This window comes from Anser anser (genome assembly GCF_964211835.1).
Source record: "Anser anser genome assembly, chromosome: 1".
In the NCBI taxonomy this organism is placed as follows: domain Eukaryota; kingdom Metazoa; phylum Chordata; class Aves; order Anseriformes; family Anatidae; genus Anser; species Anser anser.
The window spans coordinates 190,481,745-190,501,927 of NC_139720.1; the positions used below are offsets into that span (position 1 = coordinate 190,481,745).

At 37.7% G+C, this 20,183-nt stretch overlaps 1 protein-coding gene across 9 annotated transcripts in view; it reads right to left on the minus strand.

Annotated features, from left to right (window-relative positions):
* Positions 1-20,183, minus strand: part of PAN3 (poly(A) specific ribonuclease subunit PAN3) — an 80,258-nt gene that overhangs the window by 53,498 nt on the left and 6,577 nt on the right. For all 9 annotated transcript variants that reach the window (XR_014588451.1, XM_083849580.1, XM_083849582.1 and 6 more), the window contains 3 exons: positions 13,363-13,484; positions 3,256-3,322; positions 1,466-1,536 (listed from right to left, as the gene is read on the minus strand). Coding sequence is in view for 8 of the 9 variants with exons in the window: in XM_083849580.1 (XP_083705706.1) it covers positions 1,466-1,536; positions 3,256-3,322; positions 13,363-13,484 (260 nt within the window). In the remaining variant the exon portion in view is untranslated. The remainder of the gene's footprint in view (positions 1-1,465; positions 1,537-3,255; positions 3,323-13,362; positions 13,485-20,183) is intronic.

Sequence of the window (20,183 nt, forward strand, 5' to 3'; positions counted from 1 at the left end):
AAACCTCTTTCAATTAATGCCAGTTATGTCTGAAATATTAAGTGAGGAAAAAAAATAAGTAAATCAGTTTCAAAGATAAATGCCTCTCTTGATACTATTTTTGCTGTAAGTGGTTTAATTGCTGATTCTTTCTTGGGGAAAAAAGAGACCAAGTCAGAACAGACTTTCCATTACTAATTGAGCTTTAAGTTACTTGAGCTTTACATTCAAACATTACCCGGTTTGCTTCCATTTTGTACTGTTTCATTAACTTTGAATTAATAGTCAGTATTAGAAGCAGTGTTTTAGTATGCTTTTGTATGACAGTTCATTTTCTTTTGAGCATATGGTTTAATATACATACACATTGTAAATAGCATAGAATTTTCTTTCTTACTGTCCTCATTAAGTGGGTAAACACATAGCTGTTTACATCAAACTTCCAGTGCAATACAGCTGGCATTAAGGAAAAAGGCAATTGTGAGATGCCATCTAGTTTGGATGCATAATATTAGGAAGTTATTCTACAGCTTCATTTTATTTCAAGAAAAATAGTCTAATGGACCAACTATGGTAATTATCTTCATGCTCAATCTTCACCTGCAGGAATGATACAGAGCTTAATTGCCAACATGCAAATAAAGCTCTACAAAAAGTTGTAAGTGTGCTGATACGGCGTGCTTTCAAGAAAAGGTATTATTGACTTATTGACTACAGGAAATTTCAGGATCATGAGGCAAATAAGAAGCAAAACATGAAAGTCATCAGTGAAAGCAAAATCTGATAACTGGCTGGGACAAGATAATGTATTTTTTGATAAAAGCCAATTTGAAAAAAAAATGAGAATTCTGGAGTAACCAAACTTTTGTCTCTTATTCCAGCCACTGTGCTTTTGAGTGGGTAATTAGAAAACAGCACAGCCTGAGTTGGCAAAGGTCAAAGGTGTTCAAAGATGCTCTTTAACTTTCAGCATAAGATTTCTCAATACAGATTAGAGGGGAAAAAATATCACACCTTAACTTCCCCATAATATTATTAGAGTATCTTTCACACTGAAGGCATTTCAAAAAAAGAATTACTTTGACAGCATGGACAAATAAATGGGAGGAATGATTCTTCTTGTATTCAGAACTTGTTACTGTGAAGGCACAAGATAAACCACCTACAAGCACCACCTGCAAGCCTCAGTGCAATAAAAATAATTTGTTTTCAAATGCAATGGACCATACCTGAATTTTCATATTCAAAGCAAAGCATTCTTATCAACTTCAATTTACAAATGCTTAGAGTATTTCTTAATAGCAAGTCTGATCTGGTGCAACACAAATGAAAGTGATCTCATTTATATTGGCAGTGAATTATTAATATAAATCTAGCAACACTAGAAGAATCATCCTTATTTCACCTAGCATTTCAAGTTGTTCCAGATCTTCTTCCCTGTCAACTCATGCACGATTACACCACTTAAAATTTAGTTGTTGCCTACCTTTCTCCTTTGAGACACGGTGAGGGCAGCAAAGTCATTAAACAAGGATGAATTTGGTGAAGTTAGTGGATCTGTAAAAAGAATGTAAAACATGTTATACACCTACATATATTCAAAAAAAAGCTTACAATTTTTAATTTGTTTGAATGGAAAAAATCCCTCAGGCAAAAGTACGTTCAGCAACACTGCTGAAAACTACAGCATCTATTAGATTCCCTGCAACAGCATAAATGAAATAGTGCTCATTAGCATAAATGTAGTACATTTAATTGCTGTTGACACTATTTAAAGTCCACCAACATTTTAAAGCCTTCATCTCCAGTTACCTGAAATTAGTCATCTTCAGCGTAACACAGCATTACAAATAATGATGTGGATGTTGTCACGCACAAATTTAAATCTGATCTAAATGTAGCAAAAGTCCACACTCTACTAGTAGCTTTTTATTGATTTTTTTTTCCCCTGTGCATCCCTTCCAAAATTGAAGCACCAAAAATTTAACAATCACAGATGCAACTTAAACAGGAAACTCCAAACTAAATTTATATAATTATCAAATTTACTGTTTATAGGTGGCATTAATTTGTTATGTTTTAATGAAACACTCTTTAGCATTCATCAATACTCCTTTACAGATTAATTCTACAAGTGAGGCACAGCTTAGGAGGGGAAAAAATTAGGAGGACCAGAGACACTACAGAATTTAAAGTGGTTTCCAAAAGGCAGTCTGGTTTCTCTCCTTCACATGCATCACCACCACTATTTGGCCTGTCTCACACTCAAACTGACTGCATTTAAAACTGTAGAACTCCACTGCATTGAATAGCTAATTGTGCAGTGGGACAAAAGCACAAAACCTACTGGAAATGAACTAGGAGGAAGAAAAACAAAAACAAACTTGGCTTTCGAATTAATTTTCTAGAAGTATAAACTACCATGCTTTACCAAAAAAATGTAAGCATAAGTAGCCTAGCTATAGTTTCAGACATGCAAATGAAGTTCTAGAACATTATTAATACAGCAATTTTCAGCACAGAAACATCTTAAACACTGTAAGGGAATAGTGCTCTTCTTGAAAGAAGCTGGCTTGACAGCTACAGCTGAAATAATTTGCAGTGCCTGTTATAATTTAGAAAGGAATTCTGAAAAGCACATTATACAAGTTCAATACACCCTTCACAGTCATCTAGCGAATATGCAGGCCTGCACTCTAGAGACATTGTTTGGTTGAAAAACATGTTCCCAATAACAAGAAAAATATTGTAAGAGCTAAATGTACTGCTTAAAGGACAAAACTTGGTATCTATTAGAATTTGTCAGTTATGTGATACATTTCACAACAACTGTACACCCTTGAATTCAAAATTAAAAACCTGTATAATCATTCCACACAGTAACCTCCTTGAAAAACACAATAAAAAGGGACATCACCATGGAGCAACAAAAGCACTTAAGCTATCAGTGCTTTATAGAGGATATCCAAACTAGCATCTCATGTGAAGTGACAAGACCAACAGATTGCATTTTTTTGTAGTAATATTATTTTCTTGTTGCTGTTGTTTTAGTTTTTCCCCACTGCAGCAAAAAGAAGGCTGAAAATTTTGAGTTCTGTAGCACTTCAGCTTTGGACTACAAGAAGTAATCATATATTATATTATAGTGGACAAGAAGTTCACCTGCATCTTAGATCAGATCAGAGGAGAAAACCTACCTTCAGTCTCAATTTTACCAAAGGGAATCTCCTAAATTTCCGAATATGGTTTTGTATGTATTACTTTAAGAGTGCTTACCATGGCCTGCATACTGCTTGGCACTGTCATTGAGAAGGCTAGGGGAGCTGCTGCTATTTGTCATCCTCTGCAAAAATAAAAACAATTGTACATATAAAATAAAAGCTACAAAAGATTAGGTGAGGGCATTGAGGACAGTATGTAGAAAGTTTAGGAGTGGTTCGTAGTTGACAAAAACGTTTAGTAAAATACAGCATTTCACATGAGAACAATGCAAACCAAAACCAACTGTATACTAAAATGAAACACTATCCTCATGAATTACTTCTAGCTTGGGAGGTTCTGCCAAACCTGTGGTTCTCTTCCTATACATCACCAGCATTAGGTAAGCCAGTCCTTTATTATATTATTATAACTCTTCACTTTATTATACACTATAATCACCACATGAAGCTTTTCTAAGCAAAAATATTCAAATTAGTATATTTGACAGTTCATTGGTTTTTGTCTGTTTTTAAAAAAATGAATAGTACCTTTCAGCAAAATCATACAATTCTTGTAAACCAGCAGGAGACTTGAAATCTTCTCAGTATTCCTCCTCGGCCCCACCTGCTTCTTCTGTACTCCTCCACAGATACCAGCTAGCAATCAGCTGGACTACATAAAACAGTACTCCTCGAAGAGCTACCACTGCTTTGATACAGAAGACAGTGTCCCTCTACTCCTCTAGTCTCCCAGCTAGAGGCAAAAGTACAAGAAGAAAAGCACAGCAACACTAGGAAGTGTCCTCTCCATCACCGAGCGATAGTACAAGTAGTTTTTCTTTTAACATCTTCCTAAGCATGCTTTTGGCCCCCATCAACTAGGAGTCTCCCAGCCAATTTCTGGGCACTATTCAACAGCAAAAAGCTTTGAGATCCCTTCAAGTAGACAGTTTGCATGCAGCAGCTGCTGTCGTGGGTGAGTGTACACCAGCACAAACAGGCCATTTCATGCCAGCTGGCCCCAAGTGTCTCTACGACAGTTTCCAGGCATGCCTAATTCAGTAGTCTAGACACAGACTAAGAATCAAAACTGGTCACTGGAGTTGCACTTAACACTTTCATTTTTCCACTGCCAATCTGAATGCTAGTGGCAAATGGCAAGAAGCCTACTACATAATACTTTAATGCCATTTCAGCTAGTTCTTGACCAGAAGAATCAATATTCTGGAGTAAATTTGGTCAGAACAGAGGAGAACCAACGCAAGCTAGTGTCATCCGGTGTGGCGAGAAGTACATTAGGTTTATTTAAAAAAAAAAAAGTTTCTCAGCATCCTGCACAAAACTGAAAATCACAGCTTTCAAACTGACTTCACCAGAAGCTGCAGCTTTCACTTGTATCTACAAAAATAAGTAGATTATGCAATGTACATTTATGTGGAAAGCAAGTTGTTAAAAAAAATCAGCATGCACTTTTAGGAAAGTAACTTTAAGAAAGTTTTTGTAAAATTTAGGTACCTAATCAGGTATATTTTTGTTATCCTCTCAACAGCAGGCTCAATCAATATACTATTGTCAGTGACATGCTAGTCTCCTTTATTTCAGCATCTGTCCTCCTTCGCTACAGTGAGCCATGTAAGATCTTCTGACAACTCTTCATTCAGTATGAGGAGGTAGTACTATACGAAGCAGTACTAGACTACTTGCAGATGTACAACATGTAATATACATATGTATATACTGTGTTAACCTCTATCTTTTTCAAGAATTAAATGAGGAACGTTATTTGTTACGTGTTTTCACTCTTTTAATGCCACTTGTCTCATGTTCCTAACTCACATTAAACTGCTAGTGATCAGCAAGTAATTCTTTCCACAAAAAGGATGCCTCTAATGAAACAGTTTACTGATTTCTAAAAAACAGAGTAGCATTTTGTGAAACCCCACTATATTAACAATTTTGCTCAAGTTCAGGGAGGCTCATCCCACTGTCTCCACCACAAGAACAAACTTACAGCTGAAGTCCAGGAAACAGCCTAGCAAAGTCTAAACTTTTCATTACTAGCTATTTTCAGCAAGGTATTTAGCAAACAAATCAGTATTTACAGAGACAAAAGATGAGTTTAGCTTCTGCCTCATCTACTGCAAACATTTGGTAATATTGATAAGTTTACCAGAGGCTGAAAGACAGATAAGACTTTTTTCATTCCCTATTATGACAAATGCAAAAATTATAGAGAGCTAGAGAATTACACACGGTCTGGTAGCTGGTATTTTTTGGTGAGAACAACCAGTTTCTGGTAGTCAGCAGTATACCAGTTTTTAGCAGTATACCATCTTGTACAAAAAGCACAGTGATCTTAAAGTAATTATCAGCCGGTCAGCACCCAAGTGGTCACAGCGAGTCTCTGGCTGATCAGTACTAGACAGCATGTTCTGAGATTGAATTAAAGTTTCCTAACTCACTGGGGTCACAGGCTTGATTCAGTATGTTCTTTTGATAGTAAAATTACTGCTCCTATTCTCTCCATTCCAAAATATAAGTAGAAATCTAACTGTAAAATACCAGTATATAAACACTAATGTGTAAGAAATTTTCTAGTGAATACATAAAAATAAGTAATTTCTGGATTATAATAGCTCAACTGTTCATACATCATATTCCTTTCCTGGTCAAGCAACAGAAAGGTGTTAAACTTTCACAAAACAGTATCCTTACTATGCATCTTTTCCTAAGTATTTAATACATCCACACTGATCCTTATAAGAGGAAGCGGTTTAGGAATATGAAGGAAATCTTCCAGATTTCCACAAAAATTGATAGCGTTAATGTCTATTTCTGACACGCAGGTATTTGTAACAATTTTAATGCAAAACATATCGGTCTGTCAGACCAGGGATAGATACAACTGACATCTGTGCTGGTATCAAAGATGGTTAAGATTATGGCTAAAACGGGGAACCAAGCACTTTTCTGTCAACAGTATTTTTCCTGTTCAAGTAGTGCAGCTAAACTTTCAATCAGACTTGAAATGTGAAAATGTGACTGTGATAATGAAAATCTGTGCTGATACAATCAATAAAAAGATATATAGTGTGCAAGCTGGAAACAGATTGCAACAGAACACACTGTTCAGTATTCTAATAACACAGTGCAAAGAACTTCCTAAGTCTACGAACATCAAATGTGCTGTTGCAAAGACAACGCTTGTTTGAGGTATAAACGTATTTCACATGAGCCACAATTCTGAAAAAAAGCAAAACTTACTGATCCTGGGCAGCTCTTGCTCTAACAACTGCTTGAAAGCCATAGCTTGCATGAAGTTAAAAAACACCACTTAACCACTCACTTTCATGAATTTTTCATCCTGTTCAACACTTATTACGCATGCACAAGCTTCTTACCTTACCATTAGTCATGAAAGTCCTGCATGTAGTGAGCAAAGTATTTTTAAGGTGTTTTAATATTTAAGACTTCCACCACACTCTAAAGCATTTAGTCTTCAGTAGGGTTATTTCTCTATCTCATTTTTACTAAGTCCACAGGAAAACATCTTAAACAAAAAATAAAAATAAAAAAATATAACAAGCACTATTTGCTATTTCTGGTTTCTGGACAACAGGTTTTGTCTTCTAAATAATGTTTCTCAATCTTTTAATAGCGTTGAACTATTTTTTATACAAATTCAATTTTAAGAAGAATCTAAGCACAAGAACCTCTAGCCCAAAAGATGAAAGCTCCAGAAAGGTAAGAGCAGCCATTAACAGACGAAAATGAACTATTCATTCTTAATAAGCCTGCCAGGCAAGGCAAGGCAAACACAAAGTTTCTCACTTATTTTAATGCATCATGACTTTCACCATATGGAAGCTAATACAGAAAGAACTTTGGCACAACCGAATGCCACACCAATGTCACTCAGGTCCATATAAATTCCTTGCCTGCCTATTGCTATGATTTATTGAGGTTCTTTAAGCAGTAGTTAAAATTCAACCAGGCTGCCTGGCACACATCCTGGACCTCTCTAAGGCAACTAAAAAGTTGTTTTTGTTCACATCTCAAAAGAAAGCTACTACAAAATCAAACTGTCACATTCATTCCTGTCCTAGGATTTAACCTAAGGCTTCAGCTTAAAGTTTTCTCCACTGCTGAAGCTCCGATCAGTGACAAAATACAGGCTCTTTAATTTCATGAAAAAAAGTGATAAAAAGTTTCAGAATACTTTGTTAATTCATGAATATTCAAACAATACTGGAGTGGGAATAAACTCTTTTGGAAGTTTTTAATCCCGGTGCTTGAAGAAAGAATAATCAAAATAACAAATCTCCTCTCAGGAAAAGGCTGTATGAAAAGGCACGGTGTCAAAAACAAAAATTTTGTCAATCATCATCTCATCTACTAGACATAAGATAGCCTGTTGGTTACTGAAGTTTCCTATTCAGAACTGTTTCAAGTTAATGTGTCTTATAAAAAAGGTATTATTTTAACACAGACTAGGACAACACTGGCAGTAGATCAACTGTAATAATTTCCATATCATGTTGCTATTTTAAAAATCTTTGAGGATTAGACACTTTTCAATACCTCCTTGGTATATTTTGCTAGGAAGAGAATGAAATTTGAAGGTAAAAAAAACATTACAACCTTTAAAAAGTATACAGTCTTGGCTCCACCCTTCAATATTCAGTAGCAAAATCCAAAATCATAGCTGGGCTTACAAGTTCACTTCACTTTCATCTCCCTCTACCAAAAAAGCGTAGTGACAGAATTCTCATCAAGGTAGAGGATAAATAAAGCTTTGCAGTATTCCATTAGAACTAATATTTTTATATTACAAGACTTGTATTAAGTTTCAGTTTTTGCTTTCTTCTCTACCTTTTCCCCAAAATATCTAAGAGACGGCAGTTAGTCCCTGTCTCCACATTCCCCTACTTAATCCTGAGAAAACAAGAACTTCCCTCAAACTCATTCCTGTGCTAAGTATATTATCTCAAAATATTTTGTAGCATGTCACAAGTTCTTCTCTTTACCTTAATACTCTTCTACCAGAATTATATTTCAGTTATTTCTCTAATTTTTGGAACAATGTTAATTGAACAATAAAAGAAGTCATACTGCAAAAGAATAAGATTGTCACAACCAAACAAGCCATTGTTTAGCTGTCACATTCTGTGACCTCCTAATGGCGATACCTTTCGCTTTTGTTTCTAAATGATCCAAAACTTGTCTTGGGTGGTTAGCATATTTGACACCACTCACAGCACGTCCCACTCAGATGTTTGAACTAAAGCAACTGTATTTCTTCCAAAAACATTATGTAAACAATCGCATAATTTCATATTTTAAATAGCATGTCTATAGCTCCACCAGGCTCTCAACAGTTAAAAATTGAAGACATTAACAAGCCTGCATGCTCCTGTTAAGGAGAGTTTTATTACTCAGCTCCTGGCAGATGCAACAATGGGAACAAAGGCCTTTGTGTTTACTCAGCTGCAAGGCTTTGAAGCGAGGAGGATCTCTACTTCTCAGGCTTTTCAAGAACTCTTAGTATGCCAATACTAGCACGGCAAAAGCAAGACTCATTCTTCTCCATTGCTTGGCCTTGCCAACTTTAATGCTGACAACTTCTCTTTTTTTAAAAAAAAAAATTGCTGTAAAGAAAATAAGTGCTTTTACTTTCTACATAACCCACAGACCAATGGAAGGCATGTAGTTACAAAACTTGTCGTATCTAAATACAGAAAAACATTTCTCCAAAGCAATATACATGAAAATACTTTCTACTGTTTTATGCTCTTACAAGCAGGTTGCTCAATCCTATTATATTAGGAGTTTTGACATCAAGGTGCTCCTCTGCCTCATCCTGCTCTACATTCTCCCAGATTATTCACATGCCCTCTTATGATCCCAACATAATACTACTGAAACTCCTTCCCACACCGCCTGTACCTTTGATCAACCCACGAGCTAGTAAAGAGGCAGTACTAACGTGACTGGTCCAGAGGAACACACATACCAGCTCGCCGAGTGGTACGCGCAGAGTGCCTGAGCAAACAGCCAAGCATTAGAGGCATCCCGGCCAGCCAGCTCCTGCCTCCTCACTGCTGGGAAAGCCAAGTGAAACGAGCTGCTCCTTGAACCACACCTCAGCCTGTCTCTTGGCTGCTGCTAAGCCAGAAAAAGGAAAAGAACAGCTTCAGGGACAGCGTGCAGCCTGGGAGCCATGTGTTGTGCAGGCCTGCTCTGTTATTAGTTATGGAGAAAAGGGAAAATAGACGCTTTGATAAGCTGGAAGCCAACACTGTAAATGCAGCATATGAAGGAACGTGCAGATTCAGGGACGAAAAGGCATATGAAACAAAACCATACTACAGGGAAATGCAAACTGATGACAACAGGAGACTATTAATCAATAGGAAGCTAGCCAGTAACAACAGAAGAGACCAACAGGAGGCAACAAAAGGTTGGCTAACAGCAAAGAATTTTGAGGTAGGAGGAGTGGTAGGATGAGGCAAAGAGTTACTATTTTTAGAAAGGAACTAACAAGAAGAATTAGAACAACGGCCACTTTGAACACCCTGCCTCTTCTGAACAGTGCTGAGAATTCTCACTGCCATCTTTTTTCCAATGCAAATTGAACATTACAACTAGCTGCATCTTCACCACTAGTTCTAAACCCAACAAAAAGTTCTACACCTCTTAAAATTCTCTTCAACACATACAAATGAGATCTCAGTCAGAAAGATAGCTCTGCAGAAATGCTGATCACTACCTACCTCACATTACATATGTTCAAAGATACATATTTCCTCCTTAATTCATCATGGTACAATTTGCTTTTATTTTCCTTCCTTACGCTGCATACTTAAGACTAACACAATGTATTGCACACAAGAACATGGTGACTACAAAATTTGGATAGTAACCTTGCTTGAGGCAATTTGCCTCCATTACATATGTGCTATGATAACCCAAATATACACAATCAGTCTTTTTCAACAAACCTGGCTTGTTTCCTACACATGACAAATGCATTCTGAAGTTTAATTAGAAATAGTCAGGAAGACTCGTGTACTGAATCCCTGCTGATAATGTTGGAAGGCATCTAGTGAATAAAGCTTGGACTGTACAATACTGCATAGTGAAAGAAAATGAACATTACTCACAACAGACTATTTCTAGCCTCACCAGACTGAGGCCAGCTACGTCACTTGAACTAAGCTTTCTACGTGGGGTCACTATCTTCATTTCTTACTTTCTAGGTTAAATTGAGAAACTCTGCAGTCTGGTTTGGGCAGCAGCACTGGTTTTTGTTTGTTTTTATTGTAACCTTTTTGTTCCCATTCCTCTATAAAACGTAGGCAACTTTCTTCTTTAATAAGGAAAGCATTCCTTTACTTTTGAAAGGAAATGTAAATATCAGATACAATAACACCAACGTGCATGCTGCCAACTGTCTTTAAGAGAAAGATTTGAATAGCATTCATGGGACAGTGAAATAAACACTTAATCAACTATCAAATGGATGCTCATTACGTATGCACCATGCAGTCTGTGTCCTGAGTTAAGTCCTAATTATAATTCTTCTACTGAAAAGACACAACGTTATGGAGAATACACCTCAATATAATAACCTCAAGGCTGCATCAGCAGCCTGACCTTAACATTTCTTAAAATTTAACTGTATCTTAACTAGCATTTCTTCTAGCTGTGTTTATTTTGCTGTCTATGCAACTTCCCCAGTCTTAAAAAAAAAAGCTGAAAAAAACTTTCCTCATATTACATCACCGGTGCATCTATTTGTGAACTGCACAGATCTACCAGAGATGACTAGGTAACTCATAGGTGTAGATGTTTTCATCTGCACAAGCAAAGCAGAGGCTAATTAGACATTTTGCTGCAGATTTCTGATATTTCATTAAGAGCAGAAAGCTAAACTTGCAGTATCTCAGTTTGATTCAAGCACCTGGAAAGGCATATGCGCACAGATGTGTTCTGTTCACTCTGCTTTGACCCAAGTTTGCATTATGCCAGCTTGTTTCTTTGTCCCAAATTGTATGCATTTTACTCATGCAATTCTAATCTCCATTCTGTAAGTATCTCCAGTCCTCCTGCTCTTTCCTTTCCAGTTGTCCTCCCAGCTCTTCATCCACTCATCTTCAGCTCAGTTTCTCTAAGCCCACTGCATAAGTCTCTGTGCCCTTACACATCCCTCCAATATAACTAAGAGATTTCGCCCCACAAAATACAGACCCACTTCCATGCTGCTTCAGTCTGAAGTGGAAGAAAAGGAAAAAAAAAGTCAGATCAGCATTCCTGCTTGGTGTTCAGGCCAGGCCTACACTAGGGCAACACTGTAGCGGCAGGAATGTGCTCAAGCTGGAACATGCCAGTGCAGGTTACATCTTTGGGAAATCATCTAGCACCTAGTAAGTCTCCAGTAGGTCTATATAAACCAGTTTTGCGAAGCTGTCAAGTGACCAAATCTCGGCAGATCTGCTGAAAGAAAGCAGAATGTGTATCTGTGACACAACCACCAATCTATCACACTTAAAGACTCTGTTCCAAACTATAAAGCATTGCTATTATTTAAACAAAAGTCACCAAGATTTTTCCCTCACCTTGCTCTCCAAAGAGCTAAATGACATGGAAAGCTATACTACAAGTGGATAAAATGTATTGGTATGGTGTGAATTAAGAAGCTGACTGGCACTCAAAACAGACAATGTTACCAGCTTCACCTATGTAAGTAAGAACCTGAATTACATGATTAAAAAAAAAACATTAAGAATGGTTTTTAAACTGTAGTTCAATGCCCATAAGCACTCTTTCCAAAAATAAAGGAATCCATCAGCGGAAGTTCTTTTCTTTAGCCTCCAATGGGAAAGCAGCACATCATTTTCTCCTGTTTTCTCAAAAAGAAACGTAACATTTTGACTCTAATCTCACAGGCATTAGTGTTTAAAAATCCCATGAGCATTCATGTTAGATGTATTCCTTAACACATTTCTACAAAAAAAGTTATAATTAAAATGTTGTGTTTAGAAAGACAAGTGCTGCTGCAGAATGCACTTTAAGGATATAAAACATAACTTTGCACTCAAAGGATACAATATGATCTCAATTATAACAAAATCTGTAACTGTACAAACAATAAATAACCTAACTTCCAGCTTCAACAGTACCCTCTGGAATCAGAGGTTAAAATGTTCTTTTTAAAATATGCATCGTTATCAGTAATAAACATCTCCATGGTTTTATAATTCCGCTGGATGAGAAAAAAATCCAGCCTTATTGAAAACATGCACTAAGAAACAGCACACACCTAATTATTTCCCACCTTTTGCCGAGTTATTTTTCAATCCATAATACAGCCACAATTGAGATCAAAGTAAGCTCATAAGGAGAGTTTCCTTGATATAAAAGAAGAGAGCTGTTGTCAAGACTCAGTGGGAACTATTTGACTTGCACTCTCTTTCATTTACCAGAAACTGGTTTGTTAAACCTTTAAGTACAGGGAGAGACCATCTCTGCTTTTAAACAGCATAAATTTGAGGGAATTACTATAGTATCGCGTGTGCTGCTTCAACAGAAATTCATTTAGGTTTTAAAGAACAGCCTTTTGCTATAAATTTTTGCATACTACTACCTACACCATAATTCCACTTCATGGAAACTCCTATGCCTATGTCCACAGAGCAGTATAAATAGAAAAAAAAATCATTTTAGGACTTAAATGTGTAACCAACATCACTGAATGCTACCAGAGAATGAGTTTACAAATTCTGATTATTTTTTTTTGTCAGGTAATTTACTGGTTTAACAGTTCACATTTTGCTTTAGTGACTTTTGGTCTTCAAAATGTTTCAAAATCTAGTATTTACATATTTAGTAGAAGGCTATCAAAACTAGATATGAACATAAAAAGATATCTAGAAGCACGGAGTTAATGTACATGGCAATGCCTAATCCAACAGCTGAAATAAGTGCCAACAAAACCAGGCTAATTGTAAAGCAATGATACTGTTTCATTTCCATTAGCAAGATTAAAACGAGTACACTCAGTTTACCCTGCAAGACAACACATACCAGAGCACCGCATTTTTCCTGACCCTTGGACAGTTTTCCCTTCTTGGTGTAACGCCAGCCAAAACTAATGAAACACCACACAATTCACTGCCATTACCTGCATCATGGGATACTTGGTTTCAGCGGGACTTCCAAATCCGTTAACGCCAATGAAGCTGGTGCTAAAGTAGGAATCTGTGAGACTAGCATCAGCTAACCCGCCGCCATCTATTCCAGGAACTAAAAGGAAAAAGGAAAAATGTTTCAGACAAATGTAGTTCACCATGAATTTATTTGCTGAGATCTTCTATAATTTTTTGGCTGGTGGGTGGGTGCAGTGTGGAATTGGAGATGGTTGGTAGTACTGATCTTCAAGTCTAACTTCTCAGCAAAGCAACTAAAACCATAACTGCATAAAATCATGAACAAGGTTGCTAAACAACAAAATATGCAGCATGGATTTATAACACAAATGCAGAAAGAGGCAGAAAAGTGAAAGGTTTTGAGGGAAACGATGATGAGTTTGAACTTTACGAACAGTAACAACATGACATGTAATGATATCAAAAAATAATCAACCAACTAAAAAAATAAAAGGCAAACAAAGAAAGCCTACATCTTAGAAATGTGTGTGTCAAGTAAAGTTTTTAAGGGGATGTACTTGTTCTTTTGAAGGGTAACACACAAAATATACATTTAAAAATACCTCAAGTCCTCCCATACAATGCAGAAATACTTTTAAAGCTTCCTTAAGAGCCTACTGCTATTTTCATTATCTTGTACTACAAGAAGTGGCAACAGTTTTATGAGAAGTGGCCAAAACCTCCTTTGGAATGAAAGCAAGTGTGAAGGATGTAACTGAAGAAATTAATCCCACGAAATTGCGTGCCTGGAAGTAATGGCCTCGACATACAAGCACAAATAAATGAATTCACTTCTATGAGACTACAGAGCACAACCAGCAGCAGTCATAATTAACACAGAACACTCAAGCAGGTATTACTCAGATAACAAAAAAGACTTTACAGCTGTACACACGTTGCAATTCAAATTAAGCTTCCGCAAAAACACCCACAGCAAATTATAAAGACACTAATCGGTATGTCCAGGCCACTGCAAGCCAACAGACATGAGTAATTGGTAGCTCTAAGGTAGAAAGGCACACATCCAACTCAGAAGAACATCCTGTACCAAACTATCCAACTTGAACTTCTGCATGGACTTCCAGCCAGCTGGTGACACACTGAAACAGCTTCCTGTCCCAAATCCTCAAGGGAAATAAAGTGGAACTCTGTAGCAGAGCTAATGGCATGCAAATTATAACTCCTAAGGTCTCACCAGAATGGGAACTTCCACTCCAAAAAGACTGTGTAACCTGGGAAGCTGTTTCTATGCTATATGTGCAGAAAACAGCAAAAGAACCACAGCCACATGCAGTCATAGGAAGGACTGAAAGACCAGGATCACTAGCAGCATCCGTACTGCAGGCAGATGAGCTTTGCAGTTGAAAAAAAATCTTGAAGTACCACTGCTAAATCCAGAACATCGTTTGTAAGCTCTGCAGGTTTGAGAGAAACACCTAGTAATTAAGCATCTTTAAAGTCCCTTAATGAAGTACAACAGGAAGATTTCCAAAAAAAGTTTTTAAACAGCTGAGAGAATAGGACAATAAAACTGTCTCCACCATCCATTAACTGGATACTCCTTCAAGACTTCAAAGCAGCAGCCATGTAGAAATTTCAGAAGTCCTCTCATTATAGCCCTAAAAAAGACAAAGCTGTTCTTCAGGTTAAGGCATTACTTTTTGAACTTAAATTCCCTAAATGAAGCTGAAGACTAGAAAAAAAGTAGTCTGTGATTGAGCTATTGTATCAGGAAAATTAGTAACGTCTGTAGTAACACCAGTTATTGTCTTCTCCTACCTGCTACTTTCAGTCCCTACCTCATCACATGAAGGTTGGCATTTTAACACAATCGTTTTCTAGCATCATGAAAAAGTCCTAGGATTTTTCTCAGGAGAAAACTGGAAAATAGCAGATCCATGAGTAATGAGTAGTTGCAGCCTAGTCTGCCCAGAAATTCAGTGTCCACACCGCATTTTTTAATACTTATTCTTAAAAATGTGTTTCCTATCTAGCTTTCCCTGACTGCATTTCAGCCATTATCAGGAACTGCTGCAGTGTTGATACTAGATTCCTGACTGTAAAAGCCCATGAAAAGCTTTAATTTTCAGGAACAACCATCATTTCAAGATACACTATATCAACTGAGCAGTATATCTGTCATTTCATCTTCCATTTCTGTCAAACTTCAGATTACATCCAATCTTTAAACAGACTACAGCGAGCGCCTCCCTTAGATTACACGACCAGTTCTCAGATGCTTCAGTCTGTCGAACAATTAACAGAAAACTGATTGTTTCAACCTCTCCCACTGCTCCTCACTAAACTAGAGTCAATGCAACAACCCATTTAGCTTGATTTCTCTTGGACAAATAGAGCTAATATGCAAAATCATCAAAACTGGAAAAAAGAAAGTGGAAAACTTTCAAGTGGTTATTTCGCCACATGCAGCATGGCAAGAGCCTCAGCTGTATGAAATAAACCCCCCAGCTCAGCTCCAGTAAGCCAGGACAGCTGGTACAGCTGCAGTCACCCCGTTGCATCCAAGTAAATCACTGGAGCCAGCGCAGGTAGCCTTGATAGGGCAAAAACAGGCAGGCAGGACCAGATGCTCTTCTTGTCAAGAGGAGGCACCCGTAGTGCCATGCGGCTCAAGCTGCAAGCAGCAGCAGGCTTCCTGCAGCACTCCCAGGGCTCAGCACTGCAGAGGACACTGCCGTGCAGCACAACGGCAATCCCCAACACTGCTCAAGTGCCAGCAGTGGGAAAGCAGCAGTATTTGCTGCACAAGCCAATCCACGCCACTCAAAGCTGCTCTGAACTACGCTTTAGGCTTCCTGTTGACGCACTGATTTATAACTGGGCTCTTCAGACAGGAAAAGCTACTCCACAGCATTTTCTGCTATCCAGCTGCGTGAAGACTCTCTCTCGAGTCCAGCGGTTTGGCTGTGCTGATAGACTCCTCGCAGGGTTACCACAAATTGCTGTGCTTGAGTGCTGATCCACCTTTGTACCGCTGAACTCTGTCGATGCTTCACCTGCTGCACTAACCTAACGAAGTGCATAAACTTCCCAACAGCCTGGAAAACACCTCTATCTAAAGGACCAAGGCTTCAAGAAAACATTCCACCAGGAAAAAAAAACATCAAAAAGTTAAGCTCACTAGAGCAGAGGGCAGTTTTCTTAGCAATAGCTCATATTTAGAACAGAGTTCTCTAGAAGCGATGCGTGTAACGATTGTCTTCGAAGGAAAACTCAGATCTGGCTTCCTTAAATTTATTTCCCTATAGCTGGAAGAAAGAAACAGAACTAACAGAAAAGACAAAGCTTATATAGGTACAATGGAAAAAGTAATCCCTGCATTGCCTGTAAGAGCAAACAAGACCATGTACTCCATCTCTGCTCAAAGGAGGGATGTTCAGCTGTTACGGCGGCGATGAAAGTTCAGCAAATACCTGAACAGCACAGGCAGCTGTACTGTACTTGGCACCTGGCCTTCTCCGGGAGAAACAGAAAGCACTTATCTTCTTTCTGCCAAATATTTGGCAAATCGTAAATTCTCACTTGCTTCTGGAAGACCAAGGCAGTTGAGAGCATAAGAGAAAAGCCATTTATCGTTAGTAACCTACAGGAGATCTTCAAGCAGAAATGTGTAGACTTCACCACACAGGCGGTATGGTATTAAGAACAAAATTAACCAAAAAAGTCCAAACTGGAATGAAGATTCTAGTCCTTAAGGAATTTTTGTTCTCATGAATTTATTCATTTTATTCATTTACATTAGAGCCTGCATTTGATTTCTCTGTCCACATCTCTCCTACCATAACAGCACATTTCCAAACATTTTTCACATAATGCTATTAGAATTACAAATGCAACACTGAGGTTTGTATTTTTTTCGTCTTTTAAAAGATCCACTATAACTGCAGGTAAGTTCAGAGAATAATTTAAAGAAAATCTGGAATTGGCTGTTCTTGCCAAAGGAACATGCCTTTGTTTTGTAACAGTATTATCCACCTGTCAAAGTCCGATAAATTTTCAATGGACTCTTCCTTGGAGAGAAGTAACAGCTTTCTTATAAAATTAGAAAGGTTGACTAGGCAGATGTGAGAAAAATGATGGATGTATGAAGGAACAGAAAGCATTGTCTCCTTTTTCAGGAGGCATCACATTATGCAAATAATTATGCAAACTAAGAATCCAGTGGTAAAATACATGCTGACACATTAGGTAAGCACATACATAAGAACAAGAAGAAACTTCTAAACAACATCAAAATTAAAGCCAGAAGTTACATCCTCGCAATTCTCGAAAGAAATTTAAACATCTTGAGAAATTCAGAAGGTGCTTTCTACATTTTTACATCCACATTATCTAATAATTTTTTGCTTGATGAGTAACACTGCAGCTTAATGTGACAACTGCAATTAAAAATAAATATCGTCTTATATAATTCATCACCCACAGAAATTTAGCAGAAAGTAGGCTTCCCTTCAGATGCAGGCACCAAAGAGGAAAAAAAACCAGATGGTTATTTTTGCCTTACTTTTTTTCAAAGACTTTTTTCAGGTACAAAGGATCTCAACGCAGCTTAGGTGCTTGAGTACTACTGTGATGAACTCGACACAAACATTTCAACAGGATCAGTGGGTTTCAGCTGGTTTCGGTTTAATGCTCGTCGTGTCATACTAGCACTAAATACTAACACTACCTGAAAAGGTGGCATTTCTAATACTTTCATTGTGGACAGTAAACAAATACCGCACTATCTTACATGGCTTCTCTTATGAGCTTGGCATTAGTACTGGTCATCTAGGAAACCATTATTAATATATAAAAAGGATCCTTTACAGTAACGGAATATACTGGCCCAAAAATGAGTGGGCTGAAGTAAGATCACAATAGATTTTTGTTGACATCGTCTTCAAACCAACTATTTAAAGATTTCTGGCAACATAATAAAGCAGACTGAAATAATCCATTTTGCTACTATCACTGCCTAACAAACTGTATTATAATTATTTTATGCTGGGGAAAAAAAAAAGCTTATATTTATAGAGGTAATCTTGATTTCAGCTCCCAGAGCAGCCACAATAACAGGCACTTTTCACCTCAACACAGCCTGGTAAACTTAATCATATGTTCACTGTACACGTGCACACAAAGAACAAGGTGTTATCTCAACTAGATATAAAGCAGTAAAAACTCCAGTGCCGTATCTCCAGTGGAATTTTACACTGAGATAGCCATCCTAACACTGAGACTAAAACAATAAAACTTTTATATAATGCCTACGTATGGCAAGTCACTTAAGACTTAGAAAAGTGGTTTTAGTGCTCTAGAAGCATTGCGGTGTCAGAGGAACTTATGCTTGTCCTATTTTGCTTTGTACTGATAGGTTGGTATCAGGAAACAGGTGCTTGAGGTGTTAGCCCTGCTGCATACCTCGTGAGCACTATACATAGTGCCAGGTGCATCTTGGTGTTGCTTTCCCCACAGTGTCACTACTCTTGTTTCAGTTTGCTAGGGAAAGTAGATTCTCTGGTCTTAATTTCTCTCTCATTTAATGCAATTTTCCAAAACCAACCTAGGAATCACTGAAATAGGGACAGCGGACAGAGAACCTGAGCTAATCCCCCAGGCACGAGGAGCAGAAGCGCACCACTGCGCTAGGATGCTGTGAATGGAAGTGCAGTTGGAGGGCAGACAGCACAAACGAACCAAGCTGGCTGAAAGGCAGACAGGAAGCAAAACAGTTTGGGAAATGCTGCCTTATTTACAAACACTCCCACTAAGTGATGAGATATTCAGGGGCAAGCAAGGGAAAACAGCAATCCTTACCATAATATTAAGTGACTGGGCTGCCTTTTTTTTTTTTTAATTTTATCTCGCATATCATACAAGCATCTGATGAAGCCCCCCAAAAAGTATAGCTGCCATCCTTTTGCTCTGTAAAAATCTTTGTACAGCATCCAGAGCAGCAGGACTCCTTTTCATGGACCGAGTCCAAAAGCACAGTGATAAAACTAATTAAAAATGATACTTTTTCAAAAGAGCCATCAGAAGTACTCTTATCAGAGACAGCAATTCCAACTATGGAAATCACTTAATATCAAAGCTTTCAGAATAAACCTCCAAACCATTTCATAATTCCTGATATATTGCATCAATTTTTTCGATATACCACATTATTTTTTTCAAAACACACATTTGTTTTTTAACAGCCTCCTTCCTGTACATAAAATTCAACTTCTTATATAAAAACAGTCGAATGAGAAGGATGAAGATGTCCTAACACCCTGTCCAAGTTATTTCTTATGGGAGTGGGAGGGAGAAAAAAGAAAGGGAAGATCTTCCCATCAGTTTCATCAGCATTAGAACAATTGACACAGAGGGACTCTACCCATGGACTACAGGGATTTCTTTTCACATAACCCACCTGACTGCAACATCTACAACGCATGTCTCTACCACCACTTTCATATTTAAGTATTTGTTTTCTGAATCTCAATTCTCAGAGGAAGGAAAAAAAGGAATAAAAGGCCATAAGGAGGCAAATAAAATGATACAAATAAGATCTAAACACAAAATATCTTTGAAGATCAGACAAAACAATCACACCATCAGAACTTAACTCCCAAGAGACTGATGGAACACAGACATGCACGGAGCGTGATCTGCACCAACTCATCTTCAATACACAGCGATTCACTATACCATTTTTTAAGGCAGTGTAACGTATTACATCATTACCAGAAAACAACAAATAAGGAAAACATCAGCCACATCAGCTTACTATCTAAATCCCTCCACTGAC